This window comes from Oncorhynchus keta, chromosome 4 (assembly GCF_023373465.1).
Source record: "Oncorhynchus keta strain PuntledgeMale-10-30-2019 chromosome 4, Oket_V2, whole genome shotgun sequence".
NCBI classification, from domain to species: domain Eukaryota; kingdom Metazoa; phylum Chordata; class Actinopteri; order Salmoniformes; family Salmonidae; genus Oncorhynchus; species Oncorhynchus keta.
In genome coordinates, this window is record NC_068424.1 from 70,625,360 (window position 1) to 70,637,699 (window position 12,340).

The 12,340-nt window shown below is 45.6% G+C and overlaps 1 protein-coding gene across 1 annotated transcript in view; it reads left to right on the forward strand.

Annotated features, from left to right (window-relative positions):
- The window catches only part of LOC118384058 (cytoplasmic FMR1-interacting protein 2), a 55,096-nt gene that overhangs the window by 28,182 nt on the left and 14,574 nt on the right, over window positions 1–12,340 (forward strand). Inside the window, exons 5-15 of the mRNA XM_052514483.1 lie at window positions 3,680–3,781; window positions 5,576–5,757; window positions 6,207–6,303; window positions 6,553–6,681; window positions 7,368–7,472; window positions 9,294–9,382; window positions 9,830–10,067; window positions 10,269–10,421; window positions 11,248–11,387; window positions 11,730–11,877; window positions 12,066–12,219. Of these exons, the coding sequence (XP_052370443.1) occupies window positions 3,680–3,781; window positions 5,576–5,757; window positions 6,207–6,303; window positions 6,553–6,681; window positions 7,368–7,472; window positions 9,294–9,382; window positions 9,830–10,067; window positions 10,269–10,421; window positions 11,248–11,387; window positions 11,730–11,877; window positions 12,066–12,219 (1,537 nt within the window). The remainder of the gene's footprint in view (window positions 1–3,679; window positions 3,782–5,575; window positions 5,758–6,206; window positions 6,304–6,552; window positions 6,682–7,367; window positions 7,473–9,293; window positions 9,383–9,829; window positions 10,068–10,268; window positions 10,422–11,247; window positions 11,388–11,729; window positions 11,878–12,065; window positions 12,220–12,340) is intronic.

The window sequence follows — 12,340 nt, forward strand, 5'->3', positions numbered from 1 at the left end:
AGATGGGAACCAAGTGTGTAAACAGACAAAACAAAAGGAAAAATGAAACATGGATCGCTGGCCGCTAGAAAGCCGGTGACGCCGCCCGAACAAGGCGAGGGAACAACTTCGGTGGAAGTCGTGACAACCACAGGGGGACTCCAATCATGGACTCCAATCATGTCTCATAGCAAATAGTCTGAATCCTTATGTAAGTAAGGTATATATTTTTTTATTTTAAATTATAGATTTTTTTATAGATTTTTTTTTTTAACCAAAAACCTGTTTTCGCATTGTCATTATCTGGTATTGTGTGTAGATGTAATATTTTTTATTTAATACATTTTAGAATAAGGCTGTAATGTAACAAAATGTGGAAAAAGTCAAGGGGTGTGCATACTTTCCTGAAGGCACTGTACATACAGTCGTGGCCAAAAGTTTTGAGAATTACATTAATATTAATTTCCACAAAGTTTGCTGCTTCAGTGTCTTTAGATATTTTTGTCAGATGTTACTGTGGAATACTGAAGTATAATTACAAGCATTTCATAAGTGTCAAAGGCTTTTATTGACAATTACGTGAAGTTGATGCAAAGAGTCAATATTTGCAGTGTTGACCCTTCTATTCAAGACCTCTTCAATCCGTCCTGGCATGCTGTCAATTAACTTCTGGGCCACATCCTGACTGATCGCAGCCCATTCTTGCATAATCAATGCATAATCACCCGCCTCTTGCGGATTGACCACAAGTTCTCAATGGGATTAAGTTCTGGGGAGTTTCCTGGCCACGGACCCAAAATATCTATGTTTTGCTCCCCGAGCCACTTAGTTATCACTTCTGCCTTATGGCAAGGTGCTCCATCATGTTGGAAAAGGCATTGTTCGTCACCAAACTGTTCCTGGATGGTTGGGAGAAGTTGCTCTCGGAGGATGTGTTGGTGCCATTCTTTATTCATGGCTGTGTTCTTAGGAAAAATTGTGAGTGAGCCCACTCCCTTGGCTGAGATGCAACCCCACACATGAATGGTCTAAGGATGCTTTACTGTTGGCATGACACAGGACTGATGGTAGCGCTCACCTTGTCTTCTCCGGACAAGCTTTTTTCTGGATGCCCCAAACAATCGGGAAGGGGATTCATCAGAGAAAATGACTTTACCCCAGTCCTCAGCAGTCCAATCCCTGTACCTTTTGCAGAATATCAGTCTGTCCCTGATGTTTTTCCTGGAGAGAAGTGGCTTCTTTGCTGCTTTTCTTCACACCAGGCCATCTTCCAAAGGTCTTTGCCTCACTGTGCGTACAGATGCACTCACACCTGCCTGCTGCCATTCCTGAACAAGCGTTGTACTGGTGGTGCTTCGATCCCGCAGCTGAATCAACTTTAGGAGACAGCCCTGGCGCTTGCTGCACTTTCTTGGGCGCCCTTCACAACAATTGAACCGCTCTCCTTGAAGTTCTTGATGATCTGATAAATGGTTGATTTAGGTGTATTCTTACTGGCAGCAATATACACTGCTCAAAAAAATAAAGGGAACACTTAAACAACACAATGTAACTCCAAGTCAATCACACTTCTGTGAAATCAAACTGTCCACTTAGGAAGCAACACTGACAATACATTTCACATGCTGTTGTGCAAATGGACTAGACAACAGGTGGAAATTATAGGCAATTAGCAAGACACCCCCAATAAAGGAGTGGTTCTGCAGGTGGTGACTACAGACCACTTCTCAATTCCTATGCTTCATGGCTGATGTTTTGGCCACTTTTGAATGCTGGCGGTGCTTTCACTCTAGTGGTAGCATGAGACGGAGTCTACAACCCACACAAGTGGCTCAGGTAGTGCAGCTCATCCAGGATGGCACATCAATGCGAGCTGTGGCAAGAAGGTTTGCTGTGTCTGTCAGCGTAGTGTCCAGAGCATGGAGGCGCTACCAGGAGACAGGCCAGTACATTAGGAGACGTGGAGGAGGCCGTAGGAGGGCAACAACCCAGCAGCAGGACCGCTACCTCCGCCTTTGTGCAAGGAGGAGCAGGAGGAGCACTGCCAGAGCCCTGCAAAATGACCTCCAGCAGGCCACAAATGTGCACGTGTCTGCTCAAACAGTCAGAAACCGTCTCCATGAGGGTGGTATGAGGGCCCGACGTCCACAGGTGGGGATTGTGCTTACAGCCCAACACCGTGCAGGACGTTTTTCATTTGCCAGAGAACACCAAATTCGCCACTGGCGCCCTGTGCTCTTCACAGATGAAAGCAGGTTCACACTGAGCACATGACAGACGTGACAGAGTCTGGAGACGCTGTGGAGAACGTTCTGCTTCCTGCAACATCCTCCAGCGTGATCGGTTTGGCGGTGGGTCAGTCATGGTGTGGGGTGACATTTCTTTGGGGGGCCGCACAGCCCTCCATGTGCTCGTCAGAGGTAGCCTGACTGCCATTAGGTACCGAGATGAGATCCTCAGACCCCCTGTGATACCATATGCTGGGTTCCTCCTAATGCAAGACAATGCTAGACCTCATGTGTGTCAGCAGTTCCTGCAAGAGGAAGGCATTGATTGCTATGGACTGGCCCGCCCGTTCCCCAGACCTGAATCCAATTGAGCACATCTGGGACATCGTGTCTCGCTCCATCCACCATCGCCACGTTGCACCACAGACTGTCCAGGAGTTGGTGGATGATTTTGTCCAGGTCTGGGAGGAGATCCCTCAGGAGACCATCCGCCACCTCATAAGGAGCATGCCCAGGCGTTGTAGGGAGGTCATACAGGCACGTGGAGGCCACACACACTACTGAGCCTAATTTTGACTTGTTTTAAGGACATTACATCAAAGTTGGATCAGCCTGTAGTGTGGTTTTCCACTTTAATTTTGAGTGTGACTCCAAATCCAGACCTCCATGGGTTGATACATTTGATTTCCATTGATCATTTTTGTGTGATTTTGTTGTCAGCACATTCAACTATGTAAAGAAAAAAGTATTTAATAAGAATATTTCATTCATTCAGATCTTGGATGTGTTATTTTAGTGTTCCCTTTATTTTTTTGAGCAGTGTACTTGCCGGCAGCAATATCCTTGCCTGTGAAGCCCTTTTTGTGCCAAGCAATGATGACGGCACGTGTTTCCTTGCAGGTAACCATGTTTGACAGAGGAAGAACAATGATTCCAAGCACCTTTTGAAGCTTCCAGTCTGTTATTCAAACTCAATTAGCATGACAGAGTGATCTCCAGCCTTGTCCTTGTCAACACTCACACCTGTGTTAACGAGAGAATCACTGACATGATGTCAGCTGGTCCTTTTGTGGCAGGGTTAAAATGCAGTGGAAATGTTTTTGGGGATTCAGTTAATTTCCATGGCAAAGGGGGACTTTGCAATTCATCTGATCACTCTTCAAAACATTCTGGAGTATATGCAAATTGCCATCATACAGCTGAGGCAGCAGACTTTGAAAATTAATATGTCATTCTCAAAAATTTTGGCCACGACTGTATAACACAATCATGGGAAACACAAATAAAACATCACAAATGACCCAGAAAAACAGTTACATTTCACATTTGTCTATTATAGGCTGCTTATTGGAATGAACGATAAGAAAAATGTCTGATAGCTGTGGTCTGTGGTGATAATTTTCGGTTTATCATCTCAGCGCTCGTTAGGGAGATCTGAGTGAGCAGGCTGTGTTCCCCTCTGTGTTCTCCAGGTGAAGTGTAACGAGCAGCCCAACAGGGTGGAGATCTATGAGAAGACTGTGGAGGTGCTGGAACCAGAGGTCACCAAGCTCATGAAGTTCATGTACTTCCAGGTGAGAGACCAGTGATGGATGGATTCATTAATAAAATGAATGAACAACCCATTAAATGTATCATATTTGAATTAGAACTCTGTCAGTCAATCATATCAGTCCTAAATACAGTGCCTTGCGAAAGTATTCGGCCCCCTTGAACTTTGCGACCTTTTGCCACATTTCAGGCTTCAAACATAAAGATATAAAACTGTATTTTTTTGTGAAGAATCAACAACAAGTGGGACACAATCATGAAGTGGAATGATATTTATTGGATATTTCAAACTTTTTTAACATATCAAAAACTGAAAAATTGGGCGTGCAAAATTATTCAGCCCCCTTAAGATAATACTTTGTAGCGCCACCTTTTGCTGCGATTACAGCTGTAAGTCGCTTGGGGTATGTCTCTATCAGTTTTGCACATCGAGAGACTGAATTTTTTCCCCCATTCCTCCTTGCAAAACAGCTCGAGCTCAGTGAGGTTGGATGGAGAGCATTTGTGAACAGCAGTTTTCAGTTCTTTCCACAGATTCTCGATTGGATTCAGGTCTGGACTTTGACTTGGCCATTCTAACACCTGGATATGTTTATTTTTGAACCATTCCATTGTAGATTTTGCTTTATGTTTTGGATCATTGTCTTGTTGGAAGACAAATCTCCGTCCCAGTCTCAGGTCTTTTGCAGACTCCATCAGGTTTTCTTCCAGAATGGTCCTGAATTTGGCACCGTCCATCTTCCCATCAATTTTAACCATCTTCCCTGTCCCTGCTGAAGAAAAGCAGGCCCAAACCATGATGCTGCCACCACCATGTTTGACAGTGGGGATGGTGTGTTCAGGGTGATGAGCTGTGTTGCTTTTACGCCAAACATAACGTTTTGCATTGTTGCCAAAAAGTTCCATTTTGGTTTCATCTGACCAGAGCACCTTCTTCCACATGTTTGGTGTGTCTCCCAGGTGGCTTGTGGCAAACTTTAAACAACACTTTTTATGGATATCTTTAAGAAATTGCTTTCTTCTTGCCACTCTTCCATAAAGGCCAGATTTGTGCAATATACGACTGATTGTTGTCCTATGGACAGAGTCTCCCACCTCAGCTGTAGATCTCTGCAGTTCATCCAGAGTGATCATGGGCCTCTTGGCTGCATCTCTGATCAATCTTCTCCTTGTATGAGCTGAAAGTTTAGAGGGACGGCCAGGTCTTGGTAGATTTGCAGTGGTCTGATACTCCTTCCATTTCAATATTATCGCTTGCACAGTGCTCCTTGGGATGTTTAAAGCTTGGGAAATCTTTTTGTATCCAAATCCGGCTTTAAACTTCTTCACAACAGTATCTCGGACCTACCTGGTGTGTTCCTTGTTCTTCATGATGCTCTGCGCTTTTAACGGACCTATGAGACTATCACAGTGCAGCTGCATTTATACGGAGACTTGATTACACACAGGTGGATTGTATTTATCATCATTAGTCATTTAAGTCACCATTGGATCATTCAGAGATCCTCACTGAACTTCTGGAGAGAGTTTGCTGCACTGAAAGTAAAGGGGCTGAATAATTTTGCACGCCCAATTTTTCAGTTTTTGCTTTGTTAAAAAAGTTTGAAATATCCAATAAATGTCGTTCCACTTCATGATTGTGTCCCACTTGTTGTTGATTCTTCACAAAAAAATACAGTTTTATATCTTTGTTTTGAAGCCTGAAATGTGGCAAAAGGTCGCAAAGTTCAAGGGGGCCGAATACAGTGCCTTGCGAAAGTATATCTGAGAATCTCTTTTCTCTCTATCTTCTCCTTTTCCCCTGTCCTCCCCTGCAGCGTAAGGCCATCGAGCGTTTCTGCGGGGAGGTGAAGCGTCTCTGCCACGCTGAGCGGAGGAAAGACTTTGTCTCTGAAGCCTACCTCCTCACCCTGGGCAAGTTCATCAACATGTTCGCTGTGCTCGACGAACTCAAGAACATGAAATGCAGCGTCAAGAACGACCACTCTGCCTATAAAAGGTACGGAGGGAAGACAGACACAATGAGGAGGTCCATCTCAATAGCCTGCAGTGGCTTCCTCTCCCTATCACCTCTCCTATACCTGCACTGATCCTGAAAACACTGGATAGGGGAAAGCAGTGTAGTAGAGGCTAAGGGGGATTTGCTTTCACCTGTCTATGTTCCTTCACATTAGCTCAAATGAAGGAAAGTGACGGAGTGACAGGGCCAATTTACCCCACTATTGAGATGCACCCAATTGACTCATGTTAAACAGTGTTGTGAGGTGCTGCTACAGATATATAGATCTGTTGTATTATTTGTCTTCAGGGCGGCTCAGTAAAACAGAAGCTGTGAGGTGCTGCTACAGATATAGATCTGTGGTATTATTTGTCTTCAGGGCGGCTCAGTAAAACAGAAGCTGTGAGGTGCTGCTACAGAATTAGATCTGTGGTATTATTTGTCTTCAGGGCAGCTCAGTTCCTGAGGAAGATGGCTGACCCTCAGTCCATCCAGGAGTCACAGAACCTCTCCATGTTCCTAGCCAATCACAACAGGATCACTCAGGTGTGTGTGGTGCAGTAGCAGTACTAGTGTGTATATTTATCTGTAGTGTCTGCAGTAGCAGTACTAGTGTGTATATTTCTCTGTAGTGTCTGCAGCAGCAGTAATGTGTATATTTCTCTCTGTAGTGTCTGCAGCAGCAGTAATAGTGTGTATATTTCTCTCTGTAGTGTCTGCAGCAGCAGTAATAGTGTGTATATTTCTCTCTGTAGTGTCTGCAGTATCAGTAATAATGTGTATATTTCTCTGTAGTGTCTGCAGCAGCAGTTGGAGGTGATTCCTGGCTATGAGGAGTTGTTAGCAGACATTGTCAACATCAGTGTTGATTACTATGAGAACAAGATGTACCTGACGCCCAGCGAGAAACACATGCTGCTCAAGGTAAGAGCCTCATCTAACTCTGTCTTACCTGCCTTTCTCTAGATACCAGTCTGTGTCTGGATCTTAACAACCTGACTTTCTCTAGATACCTGTCTCTGTCTGGATCTTAACTACCTGCCTTTCTCTAGATACCTGTCTCTGTCTGGATCTTAACTACCTGCCTTTCTCTAGATACCTGTCTCTGTCTGGATCTTAACTACCTGCCTTTCTCTAGATACCTGTCTCTGTCTGGATCTTAACAACCTGACTTTCTCTAGATACCTGTCTCTGTCTGGATCTTAACTACCTGCCTTTCTCTAGATACCTGTCTGTGTCTGGATCTTAACTACCTGCCTTTCTCTAGATACCTGTCTCTGTCAGGCTCTTAACTACCTGCCTTTCTCTAGATACCTGTCTCTGTCTGGATCTTAACTACCTGCCTTTCTCTAGATACCTGTCTCTGTCTGGATCTTAACTACCTGCCTTTCTCGAGATACCTGTCTGTGTCTGGATCTTAACTACCTGCCTTTCTCTAGATACCTGTCTCTGTCTGGATCTGAAAATGCTAATAGCCTCCTTACTCTTGCTTAGCGGTCCTCAACTGTAGCTTCCAGTAGTGTTCAGAATATGTAGAGTTATATCTGAATGTCCGTCAAATATCATTGATCCAGCTTTGTATAATATCACTGTGTGTATGTGTGTGTCAGGTGATGGGTTTTGGTCTCTATCTGATGGACGGTAACGTCAGTAACATCTACAAACTAGACGCCAAGAAGAGGATCAACCTGGGAAAGATCGACAAATTCTTCAAGGTCAGTGTGTGTGTGTGTGTGTGTGTGTGTGTGTGTGTGTGTGTGTGTGTGTGTGTGTGTGTGTGTGTGTGTGTGTGTGTGTGTGTGTGTGTGTGTGTGTGTGTGTGTGTGTGTGTGTGCTCCACGCCAAATCAGCCATCTAACTTTTCATTGTGGCTCTGTCTGTACTTTCACACCGTGATATTCTTTGATCACCCTCCTCCGGACTGAAACCCCTTTTCTGTGTGTGTGTGTGTCTTGTTTGATTCCTTCCTGACTGAAGCCCTCTCTCTGTCTGTCTCTTGTTTGATTCCTTCCTAACTGAAGCCCTCTCTCTGTCTGTGTCTTGTTTGATTCCTTCCTGACTGAAGCCCTCTCTCTGTCTGTGTCTTGTTTGATTCCTTCCTGACTGAAGCCCTCTCTCTGTCTGTGTCTTGTTTGATTCCTTCCTGACTGAAGCCCTCTCTCTGTCTGTGTCTTGTTTGATTCCTTCCTGACTGAAGCCCTCTCTCTGTCTGTGTCTTGTTTGATTCCTTCCTAACTGAAGCCCTCTCTCTGTCTGTGTCTTGTTTGATTCCTTCCTAACTGAAGCCCTCTCTCTGTCTGTGTCTTGTTTGATTCCTTCCTAACTGAAGCCCTCTCTCTGTCTGTCTCTTGTTTGATTCCTTCCTGACTGATGCCCTCTCTCTGTCTGTGTCTTGTTTGATTCCTTCCTAACTGAAACCCTCTCTCTGTCTGTGTCTTGTTTGATTCCTTCCTGACTGAAGCCCTCTCTCTGTCTGTGTCTTGTTTGATTCCTTCCTGACTGAAGCCCTCTCTCTGTCTGTGTCTTGTTTGATTCCTTCCTAACTGAAGCCCTCTCTCTGTCTGTCTCTTGTTTGATTCCTTCCTAACTGAAGCCCTCTCTCTGTCTGTGTCTTGTTTGATTCCTTCCTAACTGAAGCCCTCTCTCTGTCTGTGTCTTGTTTGATTCCTTCCTAACTGAAGCCCTCTGTCTGTCTCTTGTTTGATTCCTTCCTAACTGAAGCCCTCTGTCTGTCTCTTGTTTGATTCCTTCCTAACTGAAGCCCTCTGTCTGTCTCTTGTTTGATTCCTTCCTAACTGAAGCCCTCTCTCTGTCTGTCTTGTTTGATTCCTTCCTGACTGAAGCCCTCTCTCTGTCTGTGTCTTGTTTGATTCCTTCCTGACTGAAGCCCTCTCTCTGTCTGTGTCTTGTTTGATTCCTTCCTGACTGAAGCCCTCTCTCTGTCTGTGTCTTGTTTGATTCCTTCCTAACTGAAGTCCTCTCTCTGTCTGTGTCTTGTTTGATTCCTTCCTAACTGAAGCCCTCTCTCTGTCTGTGTCTTGTTTGATTCCTTCCTGACTGAAGCCCTCTCTCTGTCTGTGTCTTGTTTGATTCCTTCCTAACTGAAGCCCTCTCTCTGTCTGTGTCTTGTTTGATTCCTTCCTAACTGAAGCCCTCTCTCTGTCTGTCTTGTTTGATTCCTTCCTGACTGAAGCCCTCTCTCTGTCTGTGTCTTGTTTGATTCCTTCCTAACTGAAGTCCTCTCTCTGTCTGTGTCTTGTTTGATTCCTTCCTAACTGAAACCCTCTCTCTGTCTGTGTCTTGTTTGATTCCTTCCTAACTGAAGTCCTCTCTCTGTCTGTGTCTTGTTTGATTCCTTCCTGACTGAAGCCCTCTCTCTGTCTGTGTCTTGTTTGATTCCTTCCTAACTGAAGCCCTCTCTCTGTCTGTGTCTTGTTTGATTCCTTCCTAACTGAAGCCCTCTCTCTGTCTGTGTCTTGTTTGATTCCTTCCTAACTGAAACCCTCTCTCTGTCTGTGTCTTGTTTGATTCCTCAGCTGCAGGTGGTGCCTCTGTTTGGAGACATGCAGATAGAACTATCACGTTACATAGAGACTAGCGCCCACTACGAGGAGAACAAGTCCAAGTAAGAACATCAGCCATCTTTAAACTCATAAATTCAGACCTCTAACAAGTCCTGAACCCCAGCTCCTAACCCACAGGTGTCAAACTCATTCCACGGGGGGCCGAGTGTCTGCAGGTTTTCACTCCTCCCTTGTACTTGATTGATGAAATAAGGTCACTGATTAGTAAGAAATTTGCTTACCTGGTTGTTTAGGTCTTAATTGGACACAAATTGAAAGGAAATAGAAAAAAACAGCATACACTCGGCCCTCCATGGAATGAGTTTGACCCCCTAACCCCTGACTCTCTCTCTTGTAGGTGGACATGTACCCAGAGCTTCACCTCCACCAGTACAACCTGGGTGTGAACCCTGAACTCTAACCTCTCACCTACAGGTGGAAGTGTACCCAGAGCTCCATCTCCCCAGTACAACCTATGTGAACCCTGACCTCTAACCTCTCTCCTACAGGTGGACGTGTACCCAGAGCTCCATCTCTCCCCAGTACAACCTGTGTGAGCAGATGGTTCAGATTCGTGATGACCACATCCGGTTCATCTCTGAGCTGGCTCGCTACAGTAACAGTGAGGTAGTGACCGGGTCAGGCCTGGACAGTCAGAAATCAGATGAGGAGTACAGGGAACTGTTTGACCTGGCACTCAGAGGGTTACAGCTGCTGTCCAAGTGGAGCACACACGTCATGGAAGTGGTGAGTAGGTGTGTGTGTGTGTGTGTGTGTGTGTGTGTGTGTGTGTGTGTGTGTGTGTGTGTGTGTCAAAGAAGGGGCAGTGTGTAGTCCGTTCTTGGTCCCATAAAAATATAATTATTTAAATGAATAAATGAATAAGTCATTGTATTTTTACCAGGTCCTGTGATTTTCAGTTTACTCTGACACCATATTCTCTCTCAGTACTCGTGGAAGTTGGTCCACCCGACAGATAAGTTCTGTAACAAGGACTGTCCTGGCACAGCAGAGGAGTATGAGAGAGCTACACGTTACAACTACACCTCAGAGGAGAAGTTTGCCCTGGTCGAGGTCATCGCCATGATCAAGGGACTGCAGGTCAGAAACACACACTGTACCTACAGACAGCTTTGTCATGACATCGTTGGGACACTTACAGAATAGTAACATAGCAGCATTTCACCACTGTGCATCTTGGTTGAAATGTGGTTACATTGGTGGTGATGATGATGGTGGTGATAATGGTGGAGGTGGTGGTGATGGTGATGGTGAATGAGATGGTGATGGTGGTGATGATTATGGAGGTGGTGGTGATAATGGTGGAGGTGAATGAGGTGGTGGTGGTGATGATGGTGGTGATTATGATGGTGGTGATGGTGATTGAGGTGGTGGTGGTGATGATGGTGGAGGTGGTGATGATGGTGGAGGTGGTGATGATGATGGGGGTGGTGGTAGAGGTGGTGGTGGTGATGATGTGGAGGTAATGGAGGTGGTGGTGTTGATGGTGGAGGTGGTGGTGGTGATGATGATGATGATGGTGATGATGATGGAGGTGGTGATGATGATGATGGTGGTGATGATGATGATGATGATGTTGGAGGTGATGGTGGTGATGTTGGAGATATTTGGTATTTTGTTGTGGTGGTGGAGGGGCTGGTTGAAGTGGTGATGATGGAGGTGGTGGTTGTGGTGGTTGTGATGGAGGGGGTAATGGATGTGGAGGAACTGGGTGTGGTGGTGGTGCTATTTGGTATTTTTGGGGGTATTATGGTGGTGGTGGAGGGGGTGGTTGTGGTGGTGGTGGTGGAGGGGATGGTTGTGGTGGTGGAGGGGGTGATGGTGGTGGTGATGGAGGGGGGTGATATTTGTGTTTTTTTTGTATATTATTATGGACGTGGTGATAATGAGGGTATCTGTGTTGTAGGTGTTGATGGGTCGTATGGAGAGCGTATTCAACCAGGCCATAAGGAACACCATCTATGCAGCCCTGCAGGACTTTGCCCAGATGACCCTCAGAGAGCCTCTACGTCAGGCCGTACGCAAGAAGAAGAACGTTCTCATCAGGTACCATACTGGCTGCACTCATTCCTGTTCAACTAGTAACACATTTCAGGCAAGAGCAAAAATATGTTCTGTAACATCTTGTTTTCTAGGTGGTCTTGATAAATTAAAAAAACACCTTGAAAAAAAGTTTCAAGTCCCCTCAAAGGCTCGTGTGCATATGGCACATTTCTCACTGTTTGCTGAGACAGAATAACCATGGACCTTCTGTAGTTAGCTAGTCTGTCCTAAATGGCACCCTATAACCCCATGGGCACTACATAGGGAATAGTGTTCCATTTGGGTTACGTCAGATGGTCATTTCCTATAATGCTGATTCTCTGATAACCCTTGGTCTTTCTCTAGTGTCCTGCAGGCAATCCGTAAGACCATCTGTGACTGGGAGGGGGCTCGGGAGCCTCCCAATGACCCCTGTCTCAGGGGGGAGAAGGACCCCAAGGGAGGGTTCGACATCAAGGTGCCCCGCAGAGCTGTGGGACCCTCGAGCACACAGGTACACCAGGGGGAGAGAGAGAAGGATAACAGAGGGCTAGGGGAATTAGGAACAGGGGATGGAAGAGACAGATGTTGGTTAGGGATAGAGGCAGGTTGTAGGGGCAGGATCAAGTACAGGGACTTTGAAGAGAAATGGTAAGAATAGTATTATGTAGTTTTTTTTTCTCTCTCTCCCTGCCTTGCTAGCTGTACATGGTTCGTACCATGCTGGAGTCGTTGATAGCTGATAAGAGTGGTTCTAAGAAGACTCTACGCAGCAGTCTGGATGGACCCATAGTACTGGCTATAGAAGACTTCCACAAACACTCCTTCTTCTTCACACACCTGCTCAACTTCAGCGGTATGCACACACACACACACACACACACACACACACACACACACACACACACACACACACACACACACACACACACACACACACACACACACACACACACACACACACACACACACACACA